This window comes from Haliotis cracherodii, unplaced genomic scaffold (assembly GCF_022045235.1).
Source record: "Haliotis cracherodii isolate W230 unplaced genomic scaffold, xgHalCrac1.p SCAF_11, whole genome shotgun sequence".
In the NCBI taxonomy this organism is placed as follows: Eukaryota; Metazoa; Mollusca; class Gastropoda; order Lepetellida; family Haliotidae; genus Haliotis; species Haliotis cracherodii.
In genome coordinates this window covers 25,366,291-25,385,372 of record NW_027266266.1, presented here as the reverse complement: position 1 = coordinate 25,385,372, position 19,082 = coordinate 25,366,291, and the positions used below count along the sequence as shown (strand labels likewise).

The 19,082-nt window shown below is 40.1% G+C and overlaps 1 protein-coding gene across 1 annotated transcript in view; it reads left to right on the top strand.

The window, feature by feature from the left end:
• The window catches only part of LOC139456362 (uncharacterized), a 37,400-nt gene extending 25,468 nt beyond the window's left edge, over nucleotides 1–11,932 (top strand). Inside the window, exons 40-52 of the mRNA XM_071238015.1 lie at nucleotides 90–3,343; nucleotides 3,523–3,813; nucleotides 4,135–4,245; nucleotides 4,557–4,701; nucleotides 4,835–4,974; nucleotides 5,119–5,189; nucleotides 5,299–6,154; nucleotides 6,337–6,407; nucleotides 6,765–6,903; nucleotides 7,059–7,137; nucleotides 7,964–8,097; nucleotides 8,651–8,730; nucleotides 10,865–11,932. Coding sequence (XP_071094116.1) covers nucleotides 90–3,343; nucleotides 3,523–3,813; nucleotides 4,135–4,245; nucleotides 4,557–4,701; nucleotides 4,835–4,974; nucleotides 5,119–5,189; nucleotides 5,299–6,154; nucleotides 6,337–6,407; nucleotides 6,765–6,903; nucleotides 7,059–7,137; nucleotides 7,964–8,097; nucleotides 8,651–8,730; nucleotides 10,865–11,716 — 6,223 coding nt within the window. The 3' untranslated portion in view covers nucleotides 11,717–11,932. The remainder of the gene's footprint in view (nucleotides 1–89; nucleotides 3,344–3,522; nucleotides 3,814–4,134; nucleotides 4,246–4,556; nucleotides 4,702–4,834; nucleotides 4,975–5,118; nucleotides 5,190–5,298; nucleotides 6,155–6,336; nucleotides 6,408–6,764; nucleotides 6,904–7,058; nucleotides 7,138–7,963; nucleotides 8,098–8,650; nucleotides 8,731–10,864) is intronic.
• Nucleotides 11,933–19,082: the final 7,150 nt, after the last annotated feature.

Below are 19,082 nucleotides of genomic sequence, written 5' to 3'. Positions count from 1 at the left end.
AATGTTTAACTATACTAACAGTGTGACTTATATAAAACCAGTGTTTTGTGTTGTGAATATTTCGTATCATCATTGTTTTCCTATTTTAGGTGTGAAGTTGGACTGGGTCGCGAACCGGGCTCAACAGATGTTCAGAGAATGATAACTGGCGAGCCGGAGACAGTTATTTTCTTTGGAAGACTATCTCTACAACCAGAAGATAAAGTGTACGCTACAGCAACATGTATAAATAGGGCTGGTCTCTCAGCATCTGCAACATCTGAAGCAGTGGTAATTAGCCCATCCCCACAACTTACAGTTACTGATGGCTCTGAAGAGAAAGACGAAGATTTCCAGACAGGTCTCTCAGCTCTAGAAGGACACTGGCATTACACCAGTGGTTGTCCTGTGGTTAAGACTGAGTGGCAGATTATGACAGTAAGCTGGACTGTTTTCCAAGACTTCACACCAATACCAGAATCCCAAGGAACATTCTTCAATGACGAACTCCATCTCACAGCAGGATTTACCTACATCAACGTGATTCGTGTGACTGATGCCATAGGAAGAATTCACATCGCATACTCTGATGGTGTGACTGTTCTCATAGAACCACCACACCCAGGGGCCGTCAGGGATGGGGTGGATAAAGATACAGATTACCAGACGTCTACAGTCGAACTATCAGCCAACTGGGATGCGTTTGGTAAGCCAAATAGTACAGATGCCACTCAGGAGATCGATCGATATGAAGTTGCGATAGGTGATGATGTCAAGAACCCAGCTTCACGATACAACGTCCATTTCTTTGAAACTGCCTACCTCAATACTTCGTACACATTCAGAAATCTGAAACTGAAAGCTAAGTCGATAACATATTACGTAACAGTACGTGCATACAGCAAGGCTGGGAGTTTTGAAGAAGCATACTCAGATGGCATTAAGGTTGGATTTGATTTGGACATATCCCCTGGGAGCATTGACTTAAACAAGTACAGTGATAGTAGTGAGGATCTAAAGGTCTCATGGACTGGTTTCTACTCAGATATTGGACTCACAGAGTACACTGTTGGAGTCAGCAAGGATAGTATTACCCTTCCAGTCAATACTACTAACTGTAAGTCACTGATGTCTGCCATTTCCCCATACAATTCATCCTTTAGATCTGCTGGACATGACACTGTAGTGCATATGCACAATCTAAAGCTTCAACAAGGTCATTCTTATTATGTGACAGTCATTGCTCATGACAAGGTTGACTCATGCATTGGTGTGTCTGAAGGTCCTGTGACCATTGATACAACTCCACCTACACAAGGTCATATTTCTGCACTTGGAGGTGAGAGTGCAAAGGTTCTGTACATCAGCAGCAGCGATGAAGTGACCTTACACTGGAGTGGCTTTGAGGACAATGAAAGTGATATTCAAACATACCACATACAGCTGTATTCAGAAATGCCCTGTAAGCACGAATCGAAAAAAATGGTCAAAGTAATGGATGTTCACAATAAAACGCATATTACTCTATACAGTTTGAATCTAACTCTCACTCTAATGTATACGTTTACAATATCTGCCATCAACCGAGCTGGTCTGAATACTACAGCTGCAACACTGCCTATCCTCATCGATGTCTCAAGGCCACAAGCCGGAACTGTGAAAGTTGGTGGAGACTGGCACACATCAAGGACCTTCCAAAGTGAAAATGATAGAGTTGTAGTGCAAACGGCACTGGCCAGAAGCAGGAAAGGGTCAGAATGCAAACGGAGTAAGGAAATATTTCCCAAACCTTCAAATAAGGAACACTGGCAAGTTCTGGTCAGATCAGACATATCAAATTCCTCTGCTCTTGTAGATAAGTATGCACAAGTGGCCCTCACATATGATGAAAATTTAAAAGATGTCATACGTGGAGGGTTAACTCTTTACCTTGAGGATTCACTAACAGAAGGAAATTACACATTCAAGTTATTAAGTGCAAAAGGACAGAATATCATCACTTCCCTACATATTGAATTCTCTGATATATCTGCCTACCAAACTCCAGTCTTGAAGGACATACCAAGACTCGATGATGATGTGTCTGACAAAACCAACACAACTCTCAATGAAACTGAAGAAGTAGTTCAATGCCTTTCATCACCAGGAGTTGCAGTCTTCTTCTATGGCTATGATGATGATATTCATGCTTGGAAAGGACGAATCTGTTTAAGAGATGATAGTAAGCAAACAGAATCCTGGTTTGACTTACCTGGAGATCCATCAGACTATGTTTATGAAATTAGCCTAAGATTCATGAAAGACTTTGAGAATGTGAAGGTAACATGGAGGACAACACTTTTCATCGAAGGTCATCGTAAAGCAGATATTGAAGGTTACACATTTTCGGGAAAACCAAGCATCATCTACCGTGTACACAATCTCAATTATTACAAGCCTCCTGTTGGAGATCCTCTCCATCCATTCTTTACACAAGCTGTACTGAGCTATTTGGCAGTACCTGACACAGTTGACAGAGAATGTTTACATGGCGAACCATTCTATGATGGAGAGAGTGGACTGAAAGAATTATGGGTTGGGATTGGAACAAATAAAAGCTTCGTGGACAATGTGCTTCCATTCAAATTGGAATCAACGTTTTGTCTACCATGCAAGGATAGCTGTATGGAAGCATGCGATCCAAACTGCTCTGTTTCATCTATTGAAAAACTGTCTGTCCTGTCACTGGAACTTATGAACCTAACTCTGGATCACAGCGAAAAGTTATCAGATAATATAAACACAAACTCCTCAAAACTGATGGATTTTAAAGCTCCAACATATTATATAAGTGTGAAGGCTGTGAACTTTGCAAATCAATCAACTGTTGTGACGTCAAATGCTTTCCAAGTTGACATCACTCCACCAGAGTTCCAGTACATGATGTGTGTTGATCCTCAACACTCTCTGGACGAACCTACTGACTTCATAGGCTCTAATAACAGTGTTGGGGCGTTCTGGGAGTGCAGTGAAGATGTCAGTGAGATAGCTGAATACACACTTCAGATTGGCAGAACAAAAGGAGGTCACGATGTTTTGAATGCAACCTCTGTTGGGTTAAAGAGAAAGGTTGGTTTGACACTGGAGCATGCGACCATGGACGATGGCAAAACCTACTATGTCACTGTGACAGCTATAAATTCAGCAGGATTATCTACCCAGACGGTATGCAATGTGACGATAATGATGGGGGCACCTGCTGTTTCTAGTGTCTACACACAAAGTCTCTTTACCTCAGGGTACACAAAGCATGCCGTGTCACTGACACCCTCACAACACAGTATCGGTATCCGTGTACATGGTGGATATGGCACTCTTTACTATGGTGAGTTTATGTCTTTAACCTGTCGTAATTTTTCCAGTCACAAATATAAATCAAGCTAGGATTTTCAAAGCAAGATCGGTAAAATTGATGTATATGATTGAAACATTAATAAATCAACTTAGAAGAGAACAACATAGCAGAGTGGTTTTACTTTATTGCAAATTGTGCTGCTGTTTTAGAATGGACTATTGGCACCGTCCCCGCAACTGATGACGTCTTCCCCATCATCAAAGTGGCAACACAAGCAGATTCCAAAATATCTATTGAACAAGGACATCTGTTGATCGATGGAAAAATTACAAACATATCTCTAAGTGACTACAATACTAACGACACAGATAGCAATACCTCCAAAGCAGATGGGTCCTTCCTGATGCTCGAGCCAGGCAGGTGCTACTATCACAGTCTACATGCTGTGAGCCGTTCCCATGTTGCGGTTGCTGTGTCTACCCAACCAGTCTGCGTTAAACGTCAGTATCTTAGTTTTCTCTATCTATTGGCTAACGATTGTTCCCCTTATAAAAAAACATTTATGTTATTTCTTACAGGGGGATAGTTTGTATTATAGTACAATTTAAGTAATTTACGTATGTGATCTGTGAATAGGGTAAAAATAGGACATGTCCCGAGCATGAATAATAATCTGAATGACAAATGAATGTGTATCATCTCAAACCATACTGTATGTGCATCGCTATGATTTTAGATACATGTCAATGTTCACAAATACTTCCGCACTTCCAGACATTATTTTTTCCAAAACCTTATCGGCACATGTATATTCGTTTCAGGAAAAGATGACATTCTTGTTGAGCTTGAGGATAATAATAACACCATGAAGTCGGTGGTCATTAATGCATCATCTGGTGGTGGCAATGAAACACTGCACCTGACAATTAAAGGTAGTGTTGGCTCCCTGCAAATATATTATGATTATAATACTAGCATAACATGTGTAGCAGTTAATTCATTATTTATTTTGGTCAACATATGTGTATATTAGGATTATACACTTGCACGCATATATGATTGTTACAGTCAACTTTCTTTTTGTCAATAGTTTTGACGTTGACATACAAAATCACAAACTGTGTGAATATTCACTCTGTGGCAGGCTCATTGAAGTAAATCACTTATGCTTCGTGTGAGTAATCAATGTAGGATATAGTATTCCCTAAAATGCTTATCACATTCCTTATGTGTTTTTATATAGGTTACAACGGAAGCCTCCTCATTGGCACTTTAAACTCAACTGATTTATCCATGATCTATGGAAGTGCAGCGACTGCAGAATATGTTCCTTATATTACTGATCCCCAGGAAACATTGGAAGCTACTTCAAGGCTTCTCCATGGGCGGTATGAAAACTTTCTGTGCAAAGTAACACTCGCAAAACATCAGTGATCGCTATGGCTCAACAAGATTTTACTTCAATGGTGATTCTGTTTTCAGTGGTAGAGTTGAACATTTTTTTATTTCTTATTGAAATAGGATCATAAGGCCATCGGGACTGTCATTCTATATCTCACCAGCCACTGAAGCATTTGTGGACCCGTTGATGGATTTCACTGTTCATGGTATTTTCCCCAAGGATGCAAACAAGACCAGTGCCCTGCTGTCTTGGAATAAAGGTATGACATAACAACGAATACACTTCCAATGCCAATTGAAAACGAATGTCTCCACCTGTGCTATTTTGTATCTAACTGCATCGTTTGGCATTGAATGTGTAAAACGTGATAAGCATATATATGTGTGTCTGTGTGTGTCTGCAGATACAGAAAAGTGGGAACTCTCTCCTGAACGCTGTCCGAAAGATCTAGCAAACAACAGTGCAACTGGAAAGGTAACAACTGACGTTTTAAAATCAATAAATTGTTATCTTAAATACAAGCTCAATCGCACGATTTGATATTAGTTACTCAAGAAAACTAATTAATTTTGTTTTACTTCAGCTGTGCCTCCAAGGCCAGAGACATTTAATGAATGGAAAAGAATATATCGCTAGTATGCAACCCCAACTGCTGTGTCTGTTTGAAATAGACAAGGAAGTACAGAATACACCACCAGTTGTCATCACACAGAACATAACTTCCGACGAAGACCAACCACTGATAGAATACATTGATGTCACAGACAAAGAGGATGATCTTATTTCCTTTTCACTCGCGGGCCAAGGACAACATGGGAATGCATCTATTACCACTGATGGCTATCTTACCTATTCTCCAGAACCTGACTATTGTGGAGAAGATACAGTTACGGTAGAGGCAAAAGAACAGAACGTTCCTCTTGGAGCCAAGACATACAATGTACTACAGGACATCCACATCCAGGTCCTCTGCATTGAAGATCCTCCAGAACTACGATTCATCAGTCCGAATGATGACGTGTATGATGCCGATGTTGATGCCACTGTCAATGTTGAACTTTTGTCTTCGGCAAGTACCTCCACCAGTAAACTCCTTGGCTTCTTTGTTTTATCCGATCGAGACGTTAGCAAACTTGACATTGTATTTGATTCAGCAGCTGCAAAAGAGGTTAACATTGAACTGAAGAACACGACCCAGACAGAGTCTATGAAAGCACTGAGCAAGCTGGGCCACCACAAAGAGAAATCGAATCTGGTGTATGGGGTCTGGGTCATCATGCCTGCAAATTCACAGCATAACAAAACAATCAAATTCCGAGCTAAAGACGACGAGAAGGTCCACAGTAATCTCATATCCTTAGAAATATCGGTCAGAAAGGGTTCATGCCAAGGTCAAGCTTGTGATGCAATCAAAACCCAGGGCCTGAAACGTGATAAAGGTAAGCCACCGCCGTAAATTGAGTAATGCTATAAACTATATGAATTCGAAGTATGTGTTATTTCCTGAAACTTCATGTGTAACTACATTGTAAGAAGAAACATATGTATTTAAGTACAATTAAAAAAAAATCCATATAACGTAATGCAATGATGTACAATGCCTTTGATTTGTTATCTACAGCTGAAGTCTTCAGCGACCATCAAGCAGTACACAAGATGCTCACACCGCCTCCTCAGTTGTTCAGGAACGATGTAAGGACATCATATCTCCTCATCTATATTTGACACATTCATCAAATTGTTAGTGTGAATAATTGAAATGGAAGCTATGTGCAAAATTATGTAAATATATCCGTGAAATGTCGCGTGATTTGTTGACCAACATGACAAACTAGCCGTCTGTTGGTAATAACTTCGTCCCAAAGGTATACGTCAAATTCGTTGAATGTTTTGTTCTCAGAATTCCGAGCACATACTACTCTGTTGGTTCCTTTCGCATTTTTTGCATTATTACTTAATGTGGAGCTGGTGGGACTATATCATCTCTTGATCACTCTTGTTTTCAACATTTCATCGTACATTAGGACACTATTCTATGATTGTACGCAGTTTCTCGGAAAAGGATCTTTGCAAAGTGGAGCATCAGGATTGCAGGGGAGGAGTATATCTCTCAGCAGGGACGGGATCTTCTCACTGGCTTTAGATTCTTCTGAGGCCACAGAGCATATTATGATCTTGACAGCATCAGGTTTGAATTGTTTTAATCATAACAATGTTACAATACTTGAAGATGTTGGTAGTAATGTGGTGATGACAATATCACAATATGACCTAAGCAAATTCATCTCAGCATTGAACTTTAGGTCCTTCCTCATGTTTCTCCCAATCCCTTCTGTTGTTAAGGAAAAGTGAACATCTCTGCAGCTGACCGAGTCCCTGTTGAAGGAATGAACATGAACGAAGACCGACAAAATAGAGGGAGGTTGGTAAAACTGTTGTTGTGAATTCAAATGCAAATAAACGGATTGCAACTGTTTCCATGGCATTTGCTTGACCATCCAATTAATTTTTTTGTGTGTTTGTGTTTACATTTAGTAAATAAAGCGACAAAACCCTTTCCATATCCAATACACGTCTCGCATAAAGCAGGATCGTTTGTACGATTCCGACGAGCATGTGTTTATGAATCACTTTCAAGTTTCGTGACTGGCTGATAAAAGAGTGGGCGGGACTTTTGTTGAATTATTGCTCTGAATGATGACACTGGTTTCGTATGGTTGTCTACAACTTGCTTGTCTTTTGTCTTTTGCGAAGTTGTTATTGTTCCTTATTTATTACTAAGAATTAACTTTAGCGTTCATTGATGTGTTCATTTTTTCCGTAAATCCGTGGATATTCACAGTACTTCATCGGTTTTAATGTTTATACCTCCAAAAACGAAATGAAGTCAATTATCACATATACTCATATATCTTAACTCTCCTGGACATCACCAAGATCAGTGTTCGGCATTTAAGAGAGTATTATTCTAGAGTACTATAGATATTCCTCACAAATCACTATACTTGTACAAACAGCTCAATTCGTGTGTAACTGCACATCAACGTCTTCCTGTCAGAATTTGGGGGATCCATTGTTTAAAGTCGATGTATTCAGAACTTGGTCAGTCGCAATTTTTTGCAACATAGCAAATATGTTTGACTTTTTAAACTTTTTTTCTTGTATTGTTGCATATGTCTCGAATATTTATCAAGTTTTAATGGGCTCTATGGCGTTATGACCATAATGTTTCTTCCACTGTGTTACAGGTTTGTAGAGCAGCTCGGCACACCGCTAACTGTGAATGTTAAACCCGAAGACCTAAATGGGACGCATATAGACATTAGAGTTAAATCGGCGCACGACAACACGACCAGCGTCAAACTGTTCTTCAAAGGCAATGGTAAAGCCGCATTTATATTGTTCATTTGAACATTTCTTCCAAATCACAAAGTGGAAGTGGTGACATTTCCCGAAGAATATTGTTGTATATTAACATTTCACACTCACACTCTTTAACCTCAATAGGTTTCATTGATGGAGTGTCTTGTTTGACATCATGATTAATCACTGTATAAGTTAACATGTAATTTATGCAATGAAATCTGACGAAATTAGAAGACTTATTGTCTCAAAAGCATGTTTCAAACTGTGGACAGAAACAATATTTTTGGGCATTGTGATTAGCAAAACGGTTTAAAGGAGTTCACACATGTGGGCCCGGGAAGATCCTTTTGATACATATCAATTACCGTATCAATTTTCCCTGTCTCTACATTTTGTAACTGCATGGTTAAGTGGGAAGACCTTTTATACCAGGATATGTATGTCTGTCAACTGATTACCCAAACATTAATATTGGACACGTTTCCATTGATGGCAACTATGCATAAGACGGGACATGAATAGATGGGATACATCAAACATTCTGTATTCACATCGTTTGTTTTCTTCAGATGGTGCATGGCATCCACTGCCTGATGTATGTAAGAGAGCTAAGTCGACTGTTCTGACAGAGGACCAGTACCTGGTTTCTGTAAGTGCATCTTAACCTATACTACATAGTGAAACCCATGCATGCCATTGAGCGATATTGATCGCGGAGGGTAATGTTACATTGATAGTGGATGCAAGTGCGGTAGTAAAGGATTGTTTGGTCGTGGTAGTGGAGAGTAATGTTATATTGATTGTGGATGCAAGTGCAGTAAGTAAAGGATTGTGTGATAGTGGAGGGTAATGTTATGTTGATAGTTGATGCAAGTGCGGTAGTAAAGGATTGTGTGATCGTGGAGGGTAATGTTATATTGATAGTGGATGCAAGTCCGGTAGTAAAGGATTGTGTGATAGTGGAGGGTAATGTTATATTGATAGTGGATGCAAGTCCGGTAGTAGAGGATTGTGTGATAGGTGAGGGTAATGTTACATTGATAGTGAATGGAAGTGCGGTAGTAAAGGATTGTGTGATCGTGGCGGGGTAATGTTATATTGATTGTGGATGCAAGTGCGGTAGTAAAGGATTGTGTGATCGTGGAGGGTAATGTTATATTGATTGTGGATGCAAGTGCGGTAGTAAAGGATTGTGTGATAGTGGAGGGTAATGTTATATTGATAGTGGATGCAAGTGCGGTAGTAAAGGATTGTGTGATAGTGGAGGGTAATGTTATATTGATAGTGGATGCAAGTGCGGTAGTAAAGGATTGTGTGATAGTGGAGGGTAATGTTATATTGATTGTGGATGCAAGTGCGGTAGTAAAGGATTGTGTGATCGTGGCGGGGTAATGTTATATTGATTGTGGATGCAAGTGCGGTAGTAAAGGATTGTGTGATCGTGGAGGGTAATGTTATATTGATAGTGGATGCAAGTGCGGTAGTAAAGGATTGTGTGATAGTGGAGGGTAATGTTATATTGATAGTGGATGCAAGTACAGTAGTAAAGGATTGTGTGATCGTGGAGGGTAATGTTATGTTGATAGTGGATGCAAGTGCGGTAGTAAAGGATTGTGTGATCGTGGAGGGTAATGTTATATTGATAGTGGATGCAAGTCCGGTAGTAGAGGATTGTGTGATAGTGGAGGGTAATGTTATATTGATAGTGGATGCAAGTATAGTAGTAAAGGATTGTGTGATAGTGGAGGGTAATGTTATATTGATAGTGGATGCAAGTACAGTAGTAAAGGATTGTGTGATAGTGGAGGGTAATGTTATATTGATAGTGGATGCAAGTCCGGTAGTAAAGGATTGTGTGATAGTGGAGGGTAATGTTATATTGATAGTGGATGCAAGTACAGTAGTAAAGGATTGTGTGATAGTGGAGGGTAATGTTATATTGATAGTGGATGCAAGTACAGTAGTAAAGGATTGTGTGATAGTGGAGGGTAATGTTATATTGATAGTGGATGCAAGTGCGGTAGTAAAGGATTGTGTGGTCGTGGTAGTGGAGGGTAATGTTATATTGATAGTGGATGCAAGTGCGGTAGTAAAGGATTGTGTGGTAGTGGTAGTGGAGAGTAATGTTACATTGATAGTGAATGGAAGTGCGGTAGTAAAGGATTGTGTGATAGTGGAGGGTAATGTTATATTGATAGTGGATGCAAGTCCGGTAGTAAAGGATTGTGTGGTCGTGGTAGTGGAGGGTAATGTTATATTGATAGTGGATGCAAGTGCGGTAGTAAAGGATTGTGTGATCGTGGCGGGGTAATGTTATATTGATTGTGGATGCAAGTGCGGTAGTAAAGGATTGTGTGATCGTGGAGGGTAATGTTATATTGATTGTGGATGCAAGTGCGGTAGTAAAGGATTGTGTGGTCGTGGAGGGTAATGTTATATTGATAGTGGATGCAAGTGCGGTAGTAAAGGATTGTGTGGTCGTGGTGGGGGATGGGGTGGCGGGGTAATGTAATAATCATCTTAGAGGCTCGTATGATGTTGTTTATAGAGGGTGTTGTGAAAGTAAAGGTAAGTGTGATAGATGTTGAAAGCGGACAACAATTTTGACGATGGGTAGTGCATCAGTATTTTCGGCAATAGATGGAGTTTAATGTTGCTTTAATTGAAAACAAATATATATTGTCGAGACTGATATTGATAGATGGCAGAACATATAACCATTAGACGTAGGCATAAAAGTTCCTTTATTTCATTAATGAGTCTATTCTTTTGTATTGTTTCAGTTATGTCCAGTTCTCTTTGATAAGATGAACCTTACGAAGGCCAACAATGGAGACGTGTCGATTTACATGGCAATATTTGCCCTGAAGAACACCCCTGTCAACACCCCACCCTTTCTGGAGGACGTTGCAATCTATGTTCAGGAGAGTCATTCACTAAATCACCAAATGAAGGCAAAAGATGCTGAGGGGGATAAATACACATTTAGTATGACGAAACAACCAACACATGGCTACGGTGACCTCGACGCCACAGGAAACCTATTCTACTCTCCAGCGCCTCACTATAGTGGTCTGGATCACATCGAGGTTGAGCTTGCGGAAGTCCCTGTAGAAGGGTTCAAACCAAAAGCTCAAAGATATACAGTCACCATCACTGTTACTGCAGTGAACGATCCGCCCATCATCTATTACCTTCCTCCAGACAGTGGTATGTTCCGGGTAGAAAATCATGACCTAGTGGAACTCGACATTACAAGACCAATCCCCTACCAAACAACTGTCGTTGACCTCGGCAACGTCGTCGCAGCTGACTGGGATGAGGATGATGACTTCACATACCAGATTATACACCTGAATAAGACGGATCACTACTTTGGTGTACAGTCAACCACTTTACCTGATTCGATCTGGACCACCAAGCTCTCTGACATCAAACAGCTTCCACAAAAGAAGGCCTCCAAAATAACGTTGCACTTACCATCAGAGTTCAAGGGTACCTTGATGTACAAGGTAATTGTCAAGGACATGGCAGGGGCACAGGTTGGGCTGGATCTGAACGCCAAGGTTTCCTACAACTTATGTCAGGCTGGAAGTGCGTGTATTGATCACGTCAGCGCCAAACGCATTGCCTAAAGAATTCGACATCCTGTTCACAGAACGCTTTGCTATACTGTATCTACACTTTTAATTATTCATTGTGTTATTACAGCAAAATTCATAATGTGTTACACAAATACAGAAGCATATATAACATAATCTACTTGAGTATGATCGATGTTCAGGAAGGTATTATATTGCCATGACTTATTGTAAATAATTTGAATAAAGGCTTTTTGTGCATCTCAAAAACGCGTTTATTCAAATGTTAATTCATCTTTGTACTTATCGTTAGAGGTTAGTAACTTCAATGTCGCATTAGCATGTGGCTGTGGGCCTAGACAACATAAGGATGTTGGGTACAATCCCGACATAAACACAATCTTAAAGAGGCTTCGATGAAAGAATCTTATGATTGTGTTTCTCCAAAGACACTTGTCGGTATACCTCAAACCAATGGTATTCTATACCTGATATCAGCAGTCACATACATTTGTGCTTACCACATCATCTGCTGCTCCCTCTACAGAAAAGGGAGTTAATGTTAAGTCATTGTGGTGGTATTTTAGCCATTATAGTGTCATGTTAACCGAATACGGTTTTCTTTTTGACGTTTCACACGTGGACGACCGGCCCGTGTCAAGTCCTGGTGCAAATATCGCATCCAAAGAGATGATGTACATTTAAAGGTCTGACAACATCGTCTTGCGACATTCCTATTTGCAGCATACCCACGGCGAGCTGACTTTGACTTTCAGTAAGCCATGATGGCACGGCTCTAGCGTTGTGTACGATTAACCAAATCTGTTTTTATGAGCACCTGACAGCTTAACAATCATGGTGTGCTGTTCACATTAAAAATACACGTGTATGAGTAACAACAAACACGCAAACATCCAAATTGTGCGCCGTGTATTAACATGCACGTACAAATTGTGAGTCACGACCAGGAGACTGGTCATGAATATGGATTGACAGATGGATTTTTTTATTTCAAAAGGAATTTAATTTTCTTGAAATTCGATTTCTCACAATACTTTCGTTGAAAAGGATATCGCCCACACGGTTCATCTTCTAAAGTAATCTGTGAATTAAAGGGACAAAACCATTTCCATGATCATAAGAAATCTCAACTAAAATCCATTGTTCAGACTTCTACATTGATAAAATCCATTATTCCAAATAAATCATAAGCATATGCATGTGTTCATGAAACAGTGTAAAACAGTGATGATACCAGACTCTCACGTATCCTGTCCCACCGGTGGCACATGTCATAAACACATCCAAGTCAAATGTCCACCTGAAAACACACGGAAACATATGATACAAGTCAAATTAGGGAATTGCATCAGACATCATTTTTTTCACTGATACGTCGCATTTGGAAATGTCCTCCATATGTCTACCATAAAACGTTTTGAAAGTTTTACTGAGGCCTTGAATGTTGCAACCTTGATAAAACAACTTCCGAGCAAGAGTCGCATGACGCTCTGTGAAGTCTTGGTAGAAAGAGCATGCCCGACTGTACCTCAAACTCTGTAAAATGTAGACCCCAAAGGATGCAGTTGCTGGAATGTTACTCGACAAATTATGTAAAGGGAAAGTGGACTATTGGATAGTTGAAGTCATAACTTTCATCATTCAGTCTCGCATAGACTTTCTTGTCACTCTGAAACTTTATGAACCCCTGTTTCCTCGAAGTCATGCCTGTATCTAGTTCTTTAATGAAATGTTAAAGCAGTTGTACTTGGTCGTTTGTGACACGCGACAATTAAACTATACCACTGTGACCTCTATCATAGAGTCAGGACCATGTAAACCCGTGACTGATAGAATGAACAACGATCCACGCCGTCGGGTACGGTGACATAGAATCAGAAAATAATCAGCCCTGACCAGGGATCCCCATAAGGCTCATTGAAGTGGAAATAATCAAACACAATAGAAGGGATATTTTTTACAAAATGATGTAATACCGTCTAAACCATTTATGAAGTTGATTTAATGACGTTCGGCTTTATCATAAAATAGTCAGCTCAAACGTTTAGAAGGAAATATATATGCTTCCACAAGGGGACACTGAAAGTGTCTGTTCACTTTAAGATAGATAATATGTTGGTCAAAGCGGTGTAACAATAACCGATAACAAAAGGCCTCCTATGTCCCATCCATACATTACAGACAAAGGCACCCTATGTCCCATCCATACATTACTGACAAAGGCCTCCTATGTCCCATTCATACACTATAGACAGAGGCCTCCTATACCCCATCCATACATTACAGACAAAGGCCTCCTATGTTACATCCATACATTACTGACAAAGGCCTCCCATGTCCCATCCATACGTTACAAAGGCCTCCTATGTCCCATCCATACATTACAGACAAAGGCCTCCTATGTCCCATTCATACACTACAGACAAAGGCCTCCTATACCTCATCCAAACATTACAGACAAAGGCCTCCTATGTCCCATTCATACACTACAGACAAAGGCCTCCTATACCTCATCCAAACATTACAGACAAAGGCCTCCTATGTCCCATTCATACACTACAGACAAAGGCCTCCTATACCTCATCCAAACATTACAGACAAAGGCCTCCTATGTCCCATCCAAACATTACAGACAAAGGCCTCATATGTCCCATCCATACATGACAGGTAAAGGCCTCCTATGTCCTATCCATGAATTACAGACAAAGGACTCCTATGTCCCATCCATACATTAAAAAGGCCTCCTATGTCCAATCCATACATTACAGACAAAGGCCTCCTATGTCCCATTCATACACTACAGACAAAGGCCTCCTATACCTCATCCAAACATTACAGACAGAGGCCTCCCATGTCCCATCCATACATTACAGACAAAGGCCTCCTATGTCCGATCCATACAATAAAAAGGCCTCCTATGTCCTATCCATGAATTACAGACAAAGGACTCCTATGTCCCATCCATACAATAAAAAGGCCTCCTATGTCCTATCCATGAATTACAGACAAAGGACTCCTATGTCCCATCCATACATTAAAAAGGCCTCCTATGTCCTATCCATACATTACAGACGGACCAGTGCAGCTCCATCCAAAACCTTGTAATCAAATCTTAAGACATACATATGCATGAATGTAAAGACCAATGTATCTTTTGTAATTTGGCCAATCCTTGAGGGTTCTGTATTTTATGATTAGCATTGAAAGGTTTACATACACTGAGTGTGTTTGTTAAACATTTGAAGTTTTGAGCTATTTTAGAGCTAATAATTGCCTGCAACAGCTACATCAGGTGGGATAATCTGCTGATAAATAATTGACCTACTGTTGATATGAACAAGTATAATTGAATACATAGAGAATAGTTCATGTGTCGAGTGAAATACCACGTGTCTCTTATCGAGTAACGAGATGGGAGAAACATGATATTTCACGAGACACGAGGAATATCCTATTTATTATTAACATTTGCCTACTGGAAACATAATTTTAATGTAAAATCTTGAAACGTAAATTCTCCCTACTTAACACGCAGAGACGTTTCACCCCTTGTAAGTGCAAAATCTTAAAAACTATAAACAAAAGTAAAAACTTGAGGTCACTAAAGTTCTTTTTCATAAACTGACGTCCAAAAGAAACTTTAACAACTGAAAATATAAATTTCAGACAAAGTATAATTTTTTTTCGATGAAGTCTATCTAAAACACATAACCTAAATACACAAATAGTGTATGCAGAAAATGTTAATCGTCTGTTACATGTTTGCGAGACAAAACGCGAAAAAGTGAAAAACACGTGCACCACGGACAACTGCAAATGCACGTGCGGGTAAGAGTATAAAACGATAGCAACGGCAAGTCAGACATCCACAGTGAAAAAAAAACACACAAAAGAAATGCCACGACTCACAGTCGAACAACGTGAACAAGCCTTGGGTATGGTACAGATGGGACCCACCCACGCTCATATTGCACGAACCTTCGGTTGCTCGCCGTGTTGCCGTTACCAACGTGAGCAACGTTACAGACAGACAGGGCGGACCAGTGACAGGCCAAGAACAGGCAGACCCAGGGTGAGCACGCCCCATAATGACCGGCACTTGCGTACCTTGCAACTCCGAAATCGCTTCCTGACAGTGACGTCACGGCGACAAAATGCCTTAGGTCACAGGGTTAGTCGACAGACAGTGGCCAGGAGACTCATGGCTCATGGAATCAGGGCTTTCAGACCATACAGAGGACAGCTATTGACAGCGCAACATCGTCGTCTGCGATTGAGATGGGCCCGGACTGTACGACGTTGGCAACGACGTGACTGACAGAGGGTTGTCTTCAATGACGAAAGTCGATTCTGTATGTTTAAGGCTGATGGAAGACAACGTGTTTACCGCCGAAGGGGTGAACGAACAGCGGCGTGTTGCGTGCAGGAGGTCGTACCATATAGTGGAGGGAGTGTCATGGTGTGGGGAGGGATCTGTGGGCAGGAGAGGACACCGCTGGTCATCGTTGACGGAAACTTGACAGCTCAGCGTTACATAGATAACATTCTTCGTCCAGTTGTCCTACCATTTCTCCAACAGCAGCCACGTGGTGTCATTTATCAGCATGACAACGCTAGAGACCATACAGCCACAATTGTCACTAACTTCCTCGCAGACAACAACGTCAACGTCCTGCCGTGGCCTGCACGCTCACCCGACATGTCCCCCATAGAAGACCTCTAGGACTTAATGGATCGTCGTGTTCGACAACGACCACACTCTCCAGCCACTCGGCAAGAACTGATCTTGGCCCTCCAAGAAGAAATCCCACGTGACCTCATCAGACGACTGACTTTTTCTGTGCGTCGAAGAGTTTTTGCGTGTATTGAGGCATTTGGTGGTCCCACAAGCTACTAATGACTTGTTATTGAACGTCAGCGATTGTTTATGTACTCTGCCTATTGTCCATGATTCTGAAAGCTCGAGTTTTGTACCACACCTAACTTTGGGGGGCTCTGACGTCATTCTCGGTCGCAGTATGATTGTCATTTTCAGTGTTGATTATGTTGATATATTGATCTTCTCAATACACTTTACTTCATGCATGTATGTTTTGTTGTTTTTGGGCAAGAGTGATTTCAAACTCTGGTAAAGTTTCTTTTGGACGTCAATTTACATATGTCATATACAAAATCAACTTTAAACCAAATATTCTTGAAAGCATCCACACCGCTGTTGGAAGCGAAGGAATACATGCTGTTTAAGTAACAAAAATGGTGCTTTGCGAAATGAACAGTCTCGATTGACGTGTTAAATGAGAAATTTACAGATTACAACGAAACAGTTTCACGAGAATAACAAATGGCAATAAGCTATATTACGTCCATAAATTACCATCTGCCACTATAATGCTTTGTCAAAGTGTAACCAACGTAAAAAGGAAGTCAACAGTTTGTGTAGGGGCCAGACACCTACGATAACGGTAGGCAGTTTGCGGGGATATACATGTAGCTTCTTAATGACAATAGTTCCGTCAAAGTGTTATGTTCACGGCAGTGACATACCAAGTGTTATGTTCACGGCAGTGACATACCAAGTGTTATGTTCACGGCAGTGACATACCAAGTGTTATGTTCACGGCAGTGACATACCAAGTGTTATGTTCTCGGCAGTGACATACCAAGTGTTATGTTCGCTGCAATGAAAACATCACGTTTCTCAATTTCAGACAGCTCACACTTTCACACTGAAGTATATTATAAATCCTTATCTGACTTTTTGTTATCTTTATAATCCTTCATCAATCCATTCTATATCCATTTCATCATTGACATTGAAACATAACTTGATAACATTTAATGCATAAACAGAGATATGGAAGTCTTTTCCCAATGCATACCCTTATGACATTCAACCGGGTCTGAAACAAGACGACATCAACAGTGCCATGAATCAAAAGACTTACGCAACCGAAACTGCTTTTGCAAGTACGTAAAAGCATCAGTCGACCATAAACGTATAAACTCTGAATTGTCGAGAGTCCACCAATCGTACAATATTGATATATTATATTAAAACAACACTGGGTTTTGTGTTTAGCTAACAACCAAATATATTTCAACAAAACATAAACATATAAATATGTAAACTCTGCATAAAGATCCCCAAATATATGACATAAATAGGCCGATAATTCACGTTAAGTTACCGTAGTATTTATTGTTGTTTTATTCACTTTATATTTGATTTAATATAGGTTGATCGTGAAACCAAGCTGACATTTATCTGAACCATTATATAAAATAGGAGTAATCAACAACACGTGATTTGGAAAGTCAGTGAAGGTTGTAGAAGGGTAGGTTGACCTTATATTGGCGTTCGGGGACACATGTTTTACAGTTGATCCTTGGCCAAATGCAGTAGCCTCGATCTGTCCACACAGTACATTTGTTGTCCGCATGCACCTTGAATTCTAGATAAGGAACACCTGTCTACCCCTAAGACAACACCAATTGAGACAGAATATCCTCATAAGTTTCAATCTTTGACAGTAAACTCCGAGATACATGTTAGTATCTGGCTACGTTAGTATTTCAAAATGTGCGATTGACAATTTGATCTTAGCAACCTTACAATGTTTACAGATAGACTCTTGAAATGTGTTTTCCTAACACCAGGGGTGACACATGTTCTGCAAGGACTAACAAAAGCCCTTTGTGTACCTCAATTTTTATGTGGCATTTTGCCCTTTGTGTATCTCAATGTGTCAATGTGTGTTGTGACATGCCGATATCACATGCATGATCACCTCTTCAAACACACACGCACCCCGATCTCCCCCCCAACCCCCTCCTGTCATAACCTTCAAACCTACTTTTTAGTCCAAATCCTATGCAAGTGCGCTCACACCATGACTCATTACCACGAGGTGTATTTAGTACTTGCTGTATTAATATGAAAGACATTTCGAAAAGTGATGAGTGAACGGTATTCCTTATGTTAGTTAATCTTCTTGTGTACATTCTTTTTTTAAAAAAAGGAAAAGAGACATACTACCAACGCATTTATTTTATAAAATGTTTTAGCATTACAGCAACATTAATTAAATCCGATTTAACATTTTGTCCCAATATAGAATCTTACTGTTTTATCCAAGAATTGATATTTTGTGAAAGTTATTCGAGGGCTTCGCAATTGCAGAACTCCGATGTCATGTTGTTTGTTTCTCGAACTATTTATCCCAAATCTTTAATGTAAACGTCAAAGTTCCACTTTAAAGCAAAAAAAACATTATCAGTGCCATGTATCGTATCAGATGTCAATGTAGAAACACATGTGCAGATGATGTATTTTATACCAGGACTGAAGAACGAAAATACTTTTTTTCATAATTAAGTGTAAAGGGAAATGTTCACCAAA